This window comes from Sus scrofa, chromosome 7 (assembly GCF_054392235.1).
Source record: "Sus scrofa isolate SSC_HxYL_T2T_F1_AM1 chromosome 7, Sscrofa_HxYL_maternal_Yorkshire_Landrace_v2.0, whole genome shotgun sequence".
NCBI classification, from domain to species: domain Eukaryota; kingdom Metazoa; phylum Chordata; class Mammalia; order Artiodactyla; family Suidae; genus Sus; species Sus scrofa.
In genome coordinates, this window is record NC_139389.1 from 87301146 (window position 1) to 87315996 (window position 14851).

General features: G+C 40.7%; 2 protein-coding genes across 6 annotated transcripts in view; one reads left to right on the top strand and one right to left on the bottom strand.

Moving 5' to 3' along the window:
- LOC100155381 (olfactory receptor 4S2-like) overlaps nt 1–14851 on the top strand; it is a 348453-nt gene that overhangs the window by 69560 nt on the left and 264042 nt on the right. For 2 of the 5 annotated variants that reach the window (XM_084969329.1, XM_084969327.1), the window contains exon 1: nt 3836–4172. The exons of 1 other annotated variant lie outside the window; for it this stretch is intronic. The gene's annotated coding sequence lies outside the window, so the exon portion shown is untranslated. Of the gene's footprint in view, nt 1–3607; nt 4173–14851 lie in introns of those variants that run through there. 2 more of the 5 variants (XM_084969328.1, XR_014810897.1) reach the window with 2 other exon arrangements.
- LOC110261610 (olfactory receptor 11G2-like) lies at nt 12661–13617 on the bottom strand. The gene has a single exon (XM_084969343.1). The coding sequence runs from the start codon at nt 13594–13596 to the stop codon at nt 12661–12663; it is 936 nt and encodes a 311-aa protein (XP_084825469.1). The 5' UTR covers nt 13597–13617.

Sequence of the window (14851 nt, forward strand, 5' to 3'; positions counted from 1 at the left end):
AATGCTGTTATTTCTTTCCTTTTAATGGCTGAATAATATCCCATTGTGTATATGTACCCCATCTTCTTTATCCATTCTTCTGTTGACGGACATTTAGGTTGTTTCCATGTCTTGGCTATTGCAAATAGTGCTGCAATGAACATTGGAGTACATGTATCTTTTTGAGTCATGGTTTTCTCTGGATAGATGCCCAGGAGTGGGATTGCTGGATCAAATGGTAATTCTATTTTTAGTTTTCTGAGGCATCTCCATACTGTTTTTTTAATTTCCTTTTTTACGGGATTTTTTAAATTTCCTTCTTGATTTCCTCATTGACCCATTGGTTTTTTAGTAGCATGTTGTTTAGTCTCCATGTAGTTAGTTTTTTCTCATTTCTTTTCCTGTAGTTGATTTCTACTTTCATGTCATTGTGGTCAGAGAAGATACTTTAAATAATTTCCATACTTTAAAATTTTTTGAGGTTAGCTTTGTGCCCCAGTATGTGATCAATTCTTGAGAATGTTCCATGTTCACTTGAGAAGAATGTATATTCTGATTTTTTTGAAGTAATATCCACAGAATGTCAATTAAGTCTAACTTTTCTATTGTGTCCTCTAGGATCTCTGTTGCCTTATTGATTTTCTGCCTAGAGGATATGTACATTGATGTGAGTGAGGTGTTAAAGTCTCCTACTATGATTGTATTCCCATCAGTTTCTCCTTTTATGTCTACTAGTATTTGTTGGAGGTATCTGGGTGCTCCTCTATTAGGGGCATATATACTGATGATTGTAATATCCTCCTCTTGAGTGGATCCTTTTACCATGAAATAGTGTCCTTTGTGTGCCTTTATGGTCTTCATTTTAAAGTCAGTTTTGTCTGATATGAGGATTGCAATTACTGCTTTCCTGTCTTGCCCATTGGCATGAAATATCTTTTCCCATCCCCTCACTTTCAATCTATATGTGTCCTTTGCCTGAAGGTGAGTCTCTTGTACACAGCAGGTTGTAGGCTTTTGGTTTTTAATCCAGTCTGCCACTCTGTGTCTTTTGATAGGAGCATTCAGTCCATTGACATTTAAGGTGATTATTGATAGATATGTACTTATTGCCATTGTAAGCCTTGTTTTCCAGTTGATTCTATGTTTATCTTTCCTTCCTTTTTTTTTTTTTTTGGTTGGATGATTTCATTTATTTTATGCTTGAGTATTTTTCTTTTTAGTTTTTGTGAGTGTAATGTTTGGTTTTGATTTGTGGTTGCCCTGTTTTTTAAGTATGTTAACCTCTTCCTGTATCTGCTTGCTTTAAGTCATATAGGCTTAAACACATTATTCAAATGAAAAAAGTCTATATTTTCTTACTTTCCTTCCCCACATTTCATGATTTTGAAGTCTTTTTTTTTTTTTTAACATCTTCATGTTTAGATCTGTATGCTGGCTTATTTAAGTGATTGCTTTCCAGTGGTTTCCTCCATCCTGTTCCTTCTTACTTCTTTCTTTCTTTCTTTATTTAGAGAAGCCCCTTCATTATTTCCTTTAGAATGGGTTTAGTATTGCTGTTCTCTTTTAGCCTTTGTCTGTTGGAGAAATTCTTTATTTCCCATTCTATTTTAAATGATATTCTTGCTGGATAGAGTATTCTAGGCTGCAATTTTTTTTCCTTTCAGAACTTTGAATATATCTTGCCACTCCCTTTTGGCCCATAGTGTTTCTGTAGAGAAACCAGCTGATAGCCTAATGGGGGTTCCGTAATAATTAATGCTTTGGTTTTCTCTTGCTGCCTTTAGAATCCTCTCTTTGTCTTTACCTTTTGCCATTTTTATTATACTGTGTCCTGGTGTGGTCCTATTTGGGTTCAACTTGTTTTGGGCCCTGTGTGCTTCCTGTATCTTGGTATCAGTATCCTTTAGATTTGCAAAGTTTTCAGCCATAACTTCTTCAAATAGGTTTTCAATCCCCTTTTCTTTTTCTTCTTCTCTGGAATTCCTATCATGCGTAGATGGGCCCACTTTCTGTTATCCCATAGATTTCTCATGTTGCTTTTGTGTTTTTTCAGTTGGTTTTCTGTCTGCTGTCCTGATTGGGTGATTTCCATTAATGTGTTTTCAAAGTCACTGATTCGTTTCTCTGCATTATTCCTTTTGCTCTCTATTGCCTTTAGCTCAGTTTGTGTCTCTGCAAATGAATTTTCTAATTTCTCTATGTTCCTCCTTATATTTTCTAGTTCCTGTCTAAAGGAATCTGCATTACTGTTCATATCCACTCTGAATTCCTTGATATTCAGCCTTAATTTCTTCGGTATTTTCACTACGTCCCTTTTGAACTCAGTGTCTGTCAGACTGCAGAGGTCTGTTTCATTGTTTGCTGCTTCATGTGAATTCTGTTCTTTTCACTGGGACTGGTTCCTGAGCTTCTTCACCTTGCTTATGGTTTTCTTTTTCTGTGAGTTTAGGGAAGCCACACTGTAGTCTTGGAGGGCTACTTGTATGCAAGAGCTCCCCTTTGTATTTTGTGGGGGGTTACTATTTATTTTTGGTGTGGGAAAACATTCAAATGTTTGTTGTTTCTTTGTTTGGTGTGAGCAGGCTGTTATCCCCAGGGTGCTGAGTGTGTCCAGGGAGAAGGAGGCAATGGATAGGGTTAGTAGTCAGTGCCTGGTTTTTGGGCTCTTAAGAGCAGCAAGGACCTGCAGGAAGGTGGTGCGGGCTCCTCCTAGTTGCAGGGCCCTGGGAAGTGGTAATGAGCCTAGGCAGATTTCCAAGGTGCCCGGAGCATGTGGCAGTGGCAGCAGCAGGGTGTGTGAGTTCCCAGGGGAGTGAGAGCCCCAACAGGTAGTGTTTGATTGCAGTGCCCTCCTCTGAGGGGATTGGAGCTGCAAGTGGTGCCTGTTCAGGGGCCCCTAGTGGTAGCAGGCCCTGCCGACCTCTGGAGTCAGTGATAACTGTGGTGTTTTGCCCTTGCTACCTGCAGACAGTTCAGGGAGCACCCTGTCTCACTTAGCCCACAGAGCAGGTGCTGCACAGGCAGCTCCTAGTTTCAGGATCCTGGGAAGTGACAGAGATGAAGTGTGTGGGCACTGTCCAGAGCATTTGGCAGTGGCAGCTAAAGGGCTGGTGTGCTCCCAGGGGTGCGAGAGCAACAACAGGTGGTGTTTGGTCACAATAGCCCTCCTCTGTAGTACCCTTGAAGTGCTTGGGTCTGCAGGTGGTGCCTGTTCAGGGACCACTAGTGATGGTGGGCCACGCCCACTCTGGAGTCAGAGATAACTGCTGTGGTTTGCCCCCACCACCTGTAGACCCTACAAGAAGTACCTCATTCTGCTTAGCCCCCACAGGAGGTGCTGCACCAGCTGCTTCTATTTGTAGGGTGTTGGGAAAGGATAATGATCAAGCATTGGGGCATTGTCCAGAGTGTTTGGCAGTGGCAGCCTCGGGGCAGGTGTGTTACCTGTAGGGTGAGAGCCACATCATGTGAAGCTCGGTTACAGAGCCCTCTTTTTTTTTTTTTTTTTTTTTTTTTGCGCACCCCTGAGGTGACTGGGGCGGCTGGTGGAGCCCACTTACAGGTCCCCAGTGGTGCAGGCCACACCTCCCTCTGGCCTCCAAGAGGATCGCCCAGGTCCTTCTCTGACACTGCCTGTGGATCATGCAAGAGGCGCCATGTCGCACTTAGCTCAGTGCTGCCCTTAGCCCACACAAGAGGTTCCCGGCACCTGGAGCCTGCACAAGAAGCCCCTGTTCTCCTGTAGCCAGAGAAAATGACTTCTCTCTGCGCCCCCTGCAGCCTATGCCAGAGACACCCCACCCTCTGAGAGCAGGAGCACGCATGCGCAGGAGATTCCTACGGCGGCCCGCTCCTCCTCCTCTCACCCTCCCCAACAATGGCGCCTTGCTTCTCCTGTGGGTCCCCCTGCCATGGCGTTCCACTGCCCAGCCTGTAGATACCACTGCCTCACCCATGGCGCACTGCTCCTTAGCCCCTCAGGTTGTCCCCACACAGCCAACCCCTGTCCTCTCCCTGGGACTGACCTCTGGAGCCTGAGTCTCAGCGCCCAGCCCCTGCCCAAGCCTCTCAAGCTATGGTGTCTGAGCCAATGGTGCAGATGATCTGTGCGGCTCTCACTCTGCTTGGTCCTCAGTCCAGCTGGTGTTCTTTCCTCAGTGGCTTCAAGTTCCTCCATCTTGGCTGATCTCCTGGTAGGTTAAATGGCTTCACCGGGGTGTGGGCTCCTTTTCTCCTTCACAGCTCCCTCTCTGGAATGCTAGTCCCAGCCTGATTCCTTTTCTTTCTCTCTCTTTCTCTTTTGTTCTACCCAGTTATGTTGAGGGTTTCTTGCCCTTTTTGGAGCTTTAAGTTCTTCTGCCAGCATTCATTAGGTGTTCCGTGTGAGTCGTTTTACATGTAGATGTTTTTTTTTGGCGTGTTTGTGGGAGAAGGTGAGTGCCGCGTCTTACTCCTCCGCCATCTTGATCTGCCTCCCCCCAGCTTATTTATTTTATGCATAGTAGTTTGTACCTCTTGCTACCTTACACCTGTATTGCCCTTCCTCCCTTTCCTGTCCCCACTGGTAACCACTAGTTTATTGTCCATGTATGTGAGCCTGCCTCTGTTTTGTTACATTCATTTGTTTTATTTTTTAGATTCTGCGTGTAAGTGATAATATACAGTATTTGTCTTTCTCTATCTAACTTATTTTAATAAGCATAATACCCTCCAGGTCCATCCAGGATGTTGCAAATGAGAAAATGTCATTTTTTTTTTTTTTTTAATGACGGAGTGGTATTCTATTGCATATATACATATATATATAGAGAGAGAGCACATGCTTTTTATTCATTCATATGTTGATAAGCACTTCAGTTGCTTTCATTATCTCTTTTAAATAATGATGCTGTGAACATTTGTCTTTTTGCCTTTTCTAGGGCAGCTCCAGCAGCATATGGAGGTTCCCAGGCTAGGGGTCGAATCGGAGCTGTAGCTGCTGGCCTATGCCAGAGCCACAGCAATAGGGGATCCGAGCCGCGTCTGCTACCTACACCACAGCTCAAGGCAACACCGGATAGTTAACCCGCTGAGCAAGGCCAGGGATCGAACCTGAACCTGCAACCTCATGGTTCCTAGTCAGATTCGTTAGCCACTGCGCCATGACCGGAACTCCCATTTGTCTTTTTGAATGAGTGTTTTCATTTTCTTCAGATAAATACCCAGTAGTAGAATTGGAGGATCTTATGGTAGCTCTAATTTTAGTTGTTTGGGACACATTCATACTGTTTCTCACAGTGGCTGCACCAGTTTACATTCCCACTAACAATGTGTAAGGATTCCCATTTCTCCATATCTTTGCCAACATTTATTATATAAGGCCTTTTTATGATAGCCATGCTGACTGGTGTGAGATGAAATTTATTGTGGTTTTGATTGCATTTCTCTGAGTATTACTGATATTGAACATCTTTTCATGTGCCTATTGGCCAGCTATATATTTTTACTGGAAAAACATCTATTCACGTTTCTGCTCATTTTTTTTTTTTTTTTTTTTTTTTTTGTCTTTTTGTTGCTGCACCCGCAGCATATGGAAGTTCCCATGCTAGGGGTCTAATTGGAGCTGTAGCTGCTGGCCTACACCACAGCCACAGCAACGCAGGATCTGAGCCACATTTTCGACCTACACCACAGCTTATGGCAATGCTGGATCCTTAACCCACTGAGCGAGGCCAGGGATTGAACCCACGGTTCCTAATCGGATTCGTTTCCACTGTGTCACGACGGGAACTCCCTTTTTTTTTTTTTGGCTCATTTTTAATCAAGTTATTTGTTATTTGTGGTTGAGTTGCCTGAGTTGTTTATATATTTTGGATATAAAACCCTTGTCTGTTATATGGTTTTCAAATATACCATTCTGTAGTTTGTCTTTTCATTTTGTTAATTGATTCTTTTGCTTTGCTCTTTAAATCGAAGCTTTTGAGTTTCATGTAGTCCCATTTGTTTTTTAAATTTTTATTAAAGTATAATTGATTTACAGTGCTGTATCAATTTTTCTCTACAGCATAGTGTCCCAGTCGTGTATATATATATATATGTGTGTGTGTGTGCATATATTAAAGAATATATATATATTCTTTTTCTCATACTGTCTTCCATCATGTTCTATCCCAAGAGATTGGATATAGTTCCCTGTACTGTACAGTGGGACCTCATTGCTTATCTATGCTAAATGTAATAGTTTGCAACTACCAACCCCAAACTCCCCATCCATCCCACTTCCTCTTTCTTCCCCCTTGTCAATCACAAGCCTGTTATCTATGTCTGTGAGTCTGTTTCTGTTTTGTAAATTGTTCATATGTGCCATATTCTAGATTCAATATGTCAGTGATATCATATGATATTTGTCTTTCTCTTTCTTAACTCGTTTTTCTTAGTATGAGAACTTCTGGTTGCATCCATGTTGCTGCAAATGGCATTATTTTGCTCTTTTTTTTATGGCTGAATGGAATTCCATTGTATATAGGTCCCACATTTTCTTATACCATTCATCTGTTGATGGGCATTTAAATGTTTCCATGTCTTGGCTGTTGTGAATGAACATAGCCTGCAGTGTTCATATTCTACAATGAACATGGTGGTACATGTATCTTTTTGAATTGTAATTTTGTCTGGACATATGTTCAGGAGTGAGATTGATGGATCATATGGTAGTTCTACATTTAGTTTTCTGAGGAACCTCCATAATGTTTTCTATAGTGGTTGTGTCAATTTCCATTGCCACCAACAGTAAAGGAGGGTTGCCTTTTCTCCACACCCTTTCCACAGCTCCAGCATTTGTTACTTGCTGACTTGTTAATGATGGCCATTGTGACTGGTACCTCATTGTAGTTTTCATTTGAATTTCTTTAATAATTAGTGATGTTGAACATTGTTTAAGGTGCCTGCTTGCGATCCATGTGTCTTCTTTGGAGAAATGTCAATTTAGGTCCTCTGCCCATTTTTTGATTGGGTTCTTTTGTTGTTGTTGTTGAGTTGTATGAGTTTGTATATTTTGGAGATTAGGCCCTTGTAGTTGCATTGGTTGTAAAGATTTTCTCCACTTCTATGGATTGTCATTTAATTTTTTAATGGTTTCCTTTGCTATGCAAAATATTTTGAGTTTAATTAGATCCCATTGGTTTATTTTAGTTTTTATTGTCATGATTCTAGAAGGTGGATCTAACAAGATGTTGCCATGATTTATGTCAAAGAGTGTTTTGCCAGTGTTTTCCTCTAGGAGTTTTATGGTGTCTGGCCTTACATGTAGGTTTTTATGCATTTTGAGTTTACTTTTGTGTATGGTATTAGAAAATGTTCTAATTTCTTTCTTGTGCCTGTAGCTGTCCAGTTTTCCTAGTACCAGTTATTGCTCCATTGTACATTCCTACCTCCTTTGTATGTTCTTGCCTCCTTTGTAATAGATTAGTTAACCATGGGTGCTTGGGTTTGTTTCTGGTCTTTCTATCCTATAGATAAAGACTGTCCAGAGAGTGGGGATAGAGGGAACCTACCTTGGCATAATAAAGGCCATATATGACAAACCCACAGCTAACATCATTCTGAATGGTGAAAAATTGAAAGCATTTCCACTAAGATCAGGAACAAGACAAGGATGTCCACTCTCACCACGTTTATTCAACATAGTTTTGGAAGTTCTAGGCAGGACCATCAGAGAAGGAAAAGAAGTAAAATGAATCCAGATTGGGAAGGAAGAAGTAAAACTGTCACTGTTTGCAGATGACATGATAGTATACCTAGAAAATCCTAAAGATGCTACCAGAAAACTGTTAGAGCTCATCAATGAATTTGGTAAAGTTGCAGGAAAAAAAATTAATACACATAAATTGATTGCATTCCTACGTAATAATAATAAAAGATCAGAAAGAGAAATTAGGGAAACCATCCCATTTACCATCTCATGAAATAGAATAAGATACCTAGAAATATATGTACCTAAAGAGATCAAAGACCTGTCCTCTGAAAATTCTAAGCTGCTGATGAAAGAAATCAAAGATAACACAAACAGATGGAAAGATATACCACACTCTTGGATTGGAAGTATCAACAGTGTCAAAATGACTGTACTACTCAAGACAATCTACAGAGTCAACACAATCCCTACCAAATTACCAAAGGCATTCTTCACAGAATTAGAACAAAATATTTTTAAACTTGTATGGAAACACAGAAGACCCCAAGTAGCCAAAGCAATATTGAAAAAGAAAAATGATATATCTGGACAAAACTTTCCTTGAAAAAGACATGTATCCGCATGTTCATTGCATCATTATTCACAATAGCCAAGACATTGACAGATGATAGGATTAGGAAGAAGTGGTATCTATACACAATGGAATACTACTCAGCCGTAAAAAAGAAATAATGCCATTTGCAGTAATGTGGATGGAACTAGAGACTCTCATCCTGAGTGAAGTAAGTCAGGAAGAGAAAGAAAAATACCATATGATATCTCTTCTATCTGGAATCTAATATAGGGCACAAATGAACCTTTCCACAGAAAAGAAAATCATGTACTTGGGGAATAGACTTGTGGTTGCCAAGAGAGAGGGGAAGGGAGTGGGATGGATGGGGTGCTTGGGGTTAATAGATGCAAACTATTGCCTTTGGAATGGGTTAGCAATGAGATCCTGCTGTGTGGCGCTGAAACTATGTCTGGTCACTTATGATGGAGCGTGATAATGTGAGAAAAAAGAATGTATACATGTATGTATAACTGGGTCACCATGCTGTACAGTAGAAAATTGACGGAAGACTGTAAACCAGCTATAATGAAAAAAATAAAAATCATAAAAAATGAATAAATAAGTAAAAGAAAAAGAAAAAGGAAACTGGAGGAATCAAGCTCTTTGACCTCTGGCTGTACCACAAAGCTACAGTCATTAAAACAGTATGTTATTGTCACAAAAACAGAGGTATAGATCATGTAGCCCCAGTTGTTGATTTTTTTCCTTTTGTGGTTTGTGCTTTTGAGAAGGTATTATTATCATCATACTGTTGTGTTAATTGATAATGGATTATAACATCAAAAATTCTGAATTACTGTGCTTTACACCAAAACTAATATAGTAGTTTAAATCCCCAAACTCCAATGAAAAAATACACCCCAAATTTGTTCTCTGTAGTATTGGCTGGTTTTTCCTCTTTTACTGTAAGTAAACTGCCTCCACCTCACTGCTCGATGAAAAGATGGAATCCATTGGAATCCATCTGGAGTAAACTGCCTCCCCCTCACTACATAATGAAAGGATGGAATCCACTGGAGCTGCTTGCATTGAAAAAAAGCAGATCTGCTTCCTAGATTTGTGTTCATGCCAGTCCGTATAGACCTATTCTTGATTTGTGGGTCTTTTTCATGCTTCAAGATCATCTTCTGAAAGTGAGGGAAGTAGTGAGAATATATGGGATTTATATAGAAATTTAACAGGAAAGAATATCTGGTTATGGTTATGACTAAGCAGCTGGTGTTAAACTAATAACCCTTGTACCAAAAACAGCTATAATATCTGGATAACATCTATAAAGCAACTATTTGAAGGCCCTAGAGAGCCATCAATAGAGAAAAGACTTCAGGTGTTACAATTGTAAGATGAAAGAACAAGGAGATGAGTTCCATACTCACCTTGGGTGTTGTGGCCTGAGGACATGACAGTCCTCTGGCTTGGGCAGGGGTATGTGGACATGGAGGAATGTGGGAAAGAGTAGGGGGAAGGAAGAATAAAGTCTCAGCAAAAAGCAGTAGTTTTACTGAACTGAGGAGATCATGGATTTGGTGTTTATGGACAGCCACTAAGGCACCTGGGGTTTGGGAAACAAATTCTGGAGAAAGGAGGACCACAGTGAAGGAGGAGCAAAAGATGATATAGTCTCCTTGCAAGACATTTTTTGATTTCTAAGCCATTCATGTGCAAGATGAGATTTCAAGAAATCCATCAGAATGCGGAACTGGGAGTCTAAAGAGCCGAGCAGAGGTTTCAGAGGTCAGGGTTTCCAAGAGTACAAGAGTAGGAAGTCAGGGGTCACTCAGTCAGGTGAAGGTGTGCTGAGAACAGCCCAGGCTTGCAGTTGAGATCTCAGAAAGGCCTTGTTCTTGAGTAAGGATCACATCCCAGATGTAGCAACAAATTGGCTTAGATTGTTTTTACAACATCTAAACCCAGTCCTTAGGTGAGAACAAAGTGATCTATGTTTACTTATCCTACTGCTAGAAGAAACGTTAACATTTGTTGAGTTACCATACCATTTTTTTTTTTTTTGGTCTTCTTAGCTATTTCTTGGGCCGCTCCCGCGGCACATGGAGGTTCCCAGGCTAGGGGTCGAACCAGAGCTGCAGCCACCAGCCTACGCCAGAGCCACAGCAACGTGGGATCCGAGCCGCGTCTGCAACCTACACCACAGCTCACGGCAACACCGGATCGTCAACCCACTGAGCGAGGGCAGGGATCGAACCCGCAACCTCATGGTTCCCAGTCGGATTCGTTAACCACTGCAGCACAACGGGAACTCCTACCATACCATTTTATGTACAATGTTAAAAATAAAATGATCAGCATTTAATTTTAAAAATGAAGCATATCAAGAAACAGGACAAATGAGCAAGAACCATGAGAACAAATCAACAGTAGACACATGCTCCTAGGTGACTGAAATTTGATCAATACCAGGATGAACAATTTTCTGAAGAAAGTTTTTTTTACCCTGAAAATAATTTAAATACAATTTTTATAAATATCTGCAAATAAATACAATTTTGGATTCACTCATGAGCCTTTTTAAAAATAGATTTCAGTGGCGTATAATTGACTTAACAAAATTGTGTTAGTTTCAGTTGTATGGCAAAGTAAATCAGTTATACATATACATATATGTATTTCTTTTCAGATTCTTTTCTCATATAGGTTATTTCACTGTATTAAGTAGACTACCCAGTTGCATGCAGTAGGTCTTTGTTATCTATCACATACATGGTCGTTTGTATATGTCCATCCCAACCCCCTAATTTATCCTCCCTTCCACATTTTCCCTTTGGTAACCATAAATTTGGTTTCAAAACCTTTGAGTCTGTTTTTGTTCTATAAGTTCTTTTGTGTAATTTTAAATTAGATTCCACATATTAGTGGTCTCGTGATACTTGTCTTTCTCTGTCAGACTTACTTCACTTAGTATAATAATTCCTAGGTCCATCCATGTTGCTGCAAATGGCATTGTTTCATTATTTTTTTATGCCTGAGAAATATTCCATTGTTTATATGTACCACATCTTCTTTATCTAATTCTCTGTTGATGGACATCTAGGTTGCTTTCATGTCTTGTCTATTGCAACTAGTGCTGCAGTGAATATTGGAGTGCATGTATCTTTTCAGATGATGGTTTTCTCCTGATAGATGCCCAGGAGTGGGATTGCTGGATCATATGGTAGTTCTATATGTAGGTTTTCAGGGAACCTTCTTACTGTTTTCCATAGTGGTTTCACCAGCTCGTATTCCCACCACAGTGTAGGAGGGTTCTTCTTTTCCTATAGTCTGTCCAGCATTGATTTTTTATAGACTTTAAAAATGTATTTTGTTTTTATTAGAGTATGGTTTATTTACAATGTTGTGTCAGTTTTCTGATGTACAGCATAGTGACCCATTCAGTTTTGAAGATTGCCATTCTGAGTGGTGTGAGGTGATAACCCCTGTTGCAAAGGAAGCAACAGATAAGAAATTACTCACCAAAATATACAAACATCTCAACAGATTTTTTTCTTTTGTTTCAGCTACACCTGTGGCATATGAAAGTTCCTAGGCCACGGATGAGTCTGAGCCACAAGTGTGATCTACACCACAGCTGTGGCAACACCAGGTTCTTAACCCACTGTGCCAGGAAAGATTGAACCAGCACCCCAACAGAAACAACACTGGGTCATTAACCTGTGCCACAGTGGGAACTCCCCATACAGCTTTATACAAAAACAAACAAACAAAAAACCCCACACAGCCTAATTAAAAAATGGTCAGGAGTTCCCATTGTGGTGCAGCAGAAAAGAATCTGATTAGTAACCATGAGGTTGCTGGTTCGCTCCCTGGCCTTGCTCAGTGGGTTAAGGATCTGGCATTGCCGTGAGCTGTGGTGTAGGTTGCAGATGCAACTTGGATCCTGTGTTGCTGTGGCTGTGGGGTAGGCCAGCAGCTGTAGCTCTGATTTGACCCCTAGCCTGAGAACCTCAATATGCCACAGGTGCAACCCTAAAAAGCAAAAAAAAAAAAAAAAAAAAGGTCAGAAGGTCTACACAGACATTTCTCTAAAGAAGACAGACAGATGGCCGAAAACACATGAAAAGATGCTCAACATAACTAATTATTAGAGATTCCAATCAAGAGCCTTTTAATAAATACTTTTTATAGTAAAAAAAAATTTTTTTTTGGGCTTTTTAAGGCTGCATCCATGTCACACGGAAGTTCCTAGGCTAGGGGTCTAATCAGAGCTGTAGCTGCCAGCCTAGACCACAGACACAGCATTTCAGGATCTGAGCCAACTCTGCATCCTATAGCACAGCTCATGGCAACACTGGATCCTTAACCCACTTAGCAGGCCAGGGATCAAATCCCTGTCATCATGGATACTGCTGGTTCCATTACTGCTGAGCCATGACAGGAATTCCTATAGTCTGATAAATTTTTGCAGGGCCTTCTTCATATCTTTGTTCCTGAGACTGTATATCACAGGATTAAGAAGTGGAGTCACAACGGAATAAAACAGAGTCACAATTTTCTGTGTTGGAGCATCATGCTCAGGGTTTGGGCTCCCATACATGACCAGTACAGAGCCATAGAACAGTGAAACCACAGCTAGATGAGAGCCACAGGTGGAGAAAGCCTTTCTTCGTCCAGCTGCTGAAGGGAGTTTGAATACAGCTCTAAGGACCAGAGCATAAGACCCCATAATTAAGGTAAAGAGAATGATCATAGGCACAGGGTTTAAAGTAGAGAAGAGAAGCTCTATCACAGGAGCCTTTTTGCAAGTGAGTGCAAGAAGAGGACTTGGGTCACATAGGAAGTGGTCAATGATCCTGGATCCACAGAAGGACATTTGGGAGACGATGATGATGGGAATCAAGAACCAGAGGAAACCAAGTACCCAGCAGCTGACCACAAGATTGGTGCAGAGACGTGCAGTCATGAGAGTGGGGTACTGTAGAGGCCGGCAGATGGCAAGGTATCGATCAAATGCCATAATCGCCAAGAAAAAGCATTCTGTAGAACCCAAGGAGAAGAAAAAGTAGAACTGGAGAAAGCATCCAGAGAAGGAGATGACCTTGTTGTCAGAGAGGAGGTTGGCCAGCATGTTTGGGACAGTGGAGGTGACATAGGAGATCTCGAGGAAGGAGAAGTTGGCGAGCAGGATGTACATGGGGGTGTGGAGTCTCTGATCCCAGCGCACAGCACAGATGATAGAACCATTGCCCATGAGGGTCAGGAGGTAGACCCCAGCGAAGAGCAGAAAGAGGAGGATCTGTCCGTGCCTGGAGCAAGGGAAGCCCAGGAGGATGAAGCCGGTGATGGTGCTGGAGTTGCTGGGGGTGTTGGAGATGTTCATGTGTCTGGGAGCTGTGAAAGGACCGGCAAAGATCAAATGAGTGTGCACAGGCATGTGGGGACCCAGAGTTGTATTTAAACCCTCTTGGGAAACTACATAGGGACTTAGTTATCAATAGCTATTTTTTTTCCTTTCAAATTGAAATGCTGACCTGGGTTGACTGTATTCTCAATAACATTTTCATCATGGTCTCAAGAAAATTTATGGTCAGTATTTATTAGTCCTTCAAAAAATATTGTAGAGTAGTTTGAAGATTCTATTAGACTAAATGGATTATATCCACATAAATGTATTACATTTTACAGAATATATCTGTCTCTCTTATCTGTCTACCAATTTACATGTCAATGTCACAAAATGGAATTTCTTACAATTTGAGAGGGGATGACATCATTGCATTTGTGACAGAATCTGAACAATATAGCCATGTAACATGAATTCATAGAACTTTTTGAATTACTTCTTTATGTGTGTTTGGAACCTGGTCTTATTGCAAACTAAATGATTACCTTATTAATTTAATAATATTATACACCAATTCTCTATGAGAGAATCAGATCAGAGTCAGATCACCTACAGGAAATTAGCCTTAGTTTCAGTTGTGTTAAACAGCAATCTTAGCAATCTTAGATCCAAGATGAATGAATTATTAATGGGTACTGTTAAAGCAGGTCTGTGCTTAGCTGGAAAGGGTATATGAATTTTCACAGTCTGCAGCTATAATTCTATTCCAATGCTATAATTCTATTCCAATTCTATTCCAACTGTGGATATCATTGATAATGTGGAATTCTAAATAGCAGGAGATGGAAAACTAAAAGTTTGCTGAATCCTCCAGTAACTACTTGGCAGCATCTCAAGGCAGAGTGACCTTTGGAGGCTGGATATCTGCAAAATGCCTTCTTTTTATTCAGAACGAGTTAGATTACCTTTGTTAAACACTCATGTATATGTTGACCTTGGAATCAATAAGAACCCTGTAAGGAAATGTATAAATGAGCAACATAAAGAAAGTCTGTGTTCCTCACTTGCTCTTTTATGTAAAGTCCTTTTATGTAAAGTCCTATTTTCCTTTTTGAAGTTTGGCACAGGGATCCAGGGAGTCTAATAATTCCTTGCTAGGAATATTGAAGTTCTGAGAAGCTGAAGTTCAGATCAAGTTCTCGTCAAGAGCTAAAGGTGACAGGGACAATTGATACGCCTTCTCAAGTGTAAGTGGGAGTGCTTAGAGTGGTGTTTTGGAGGAGGAATACAG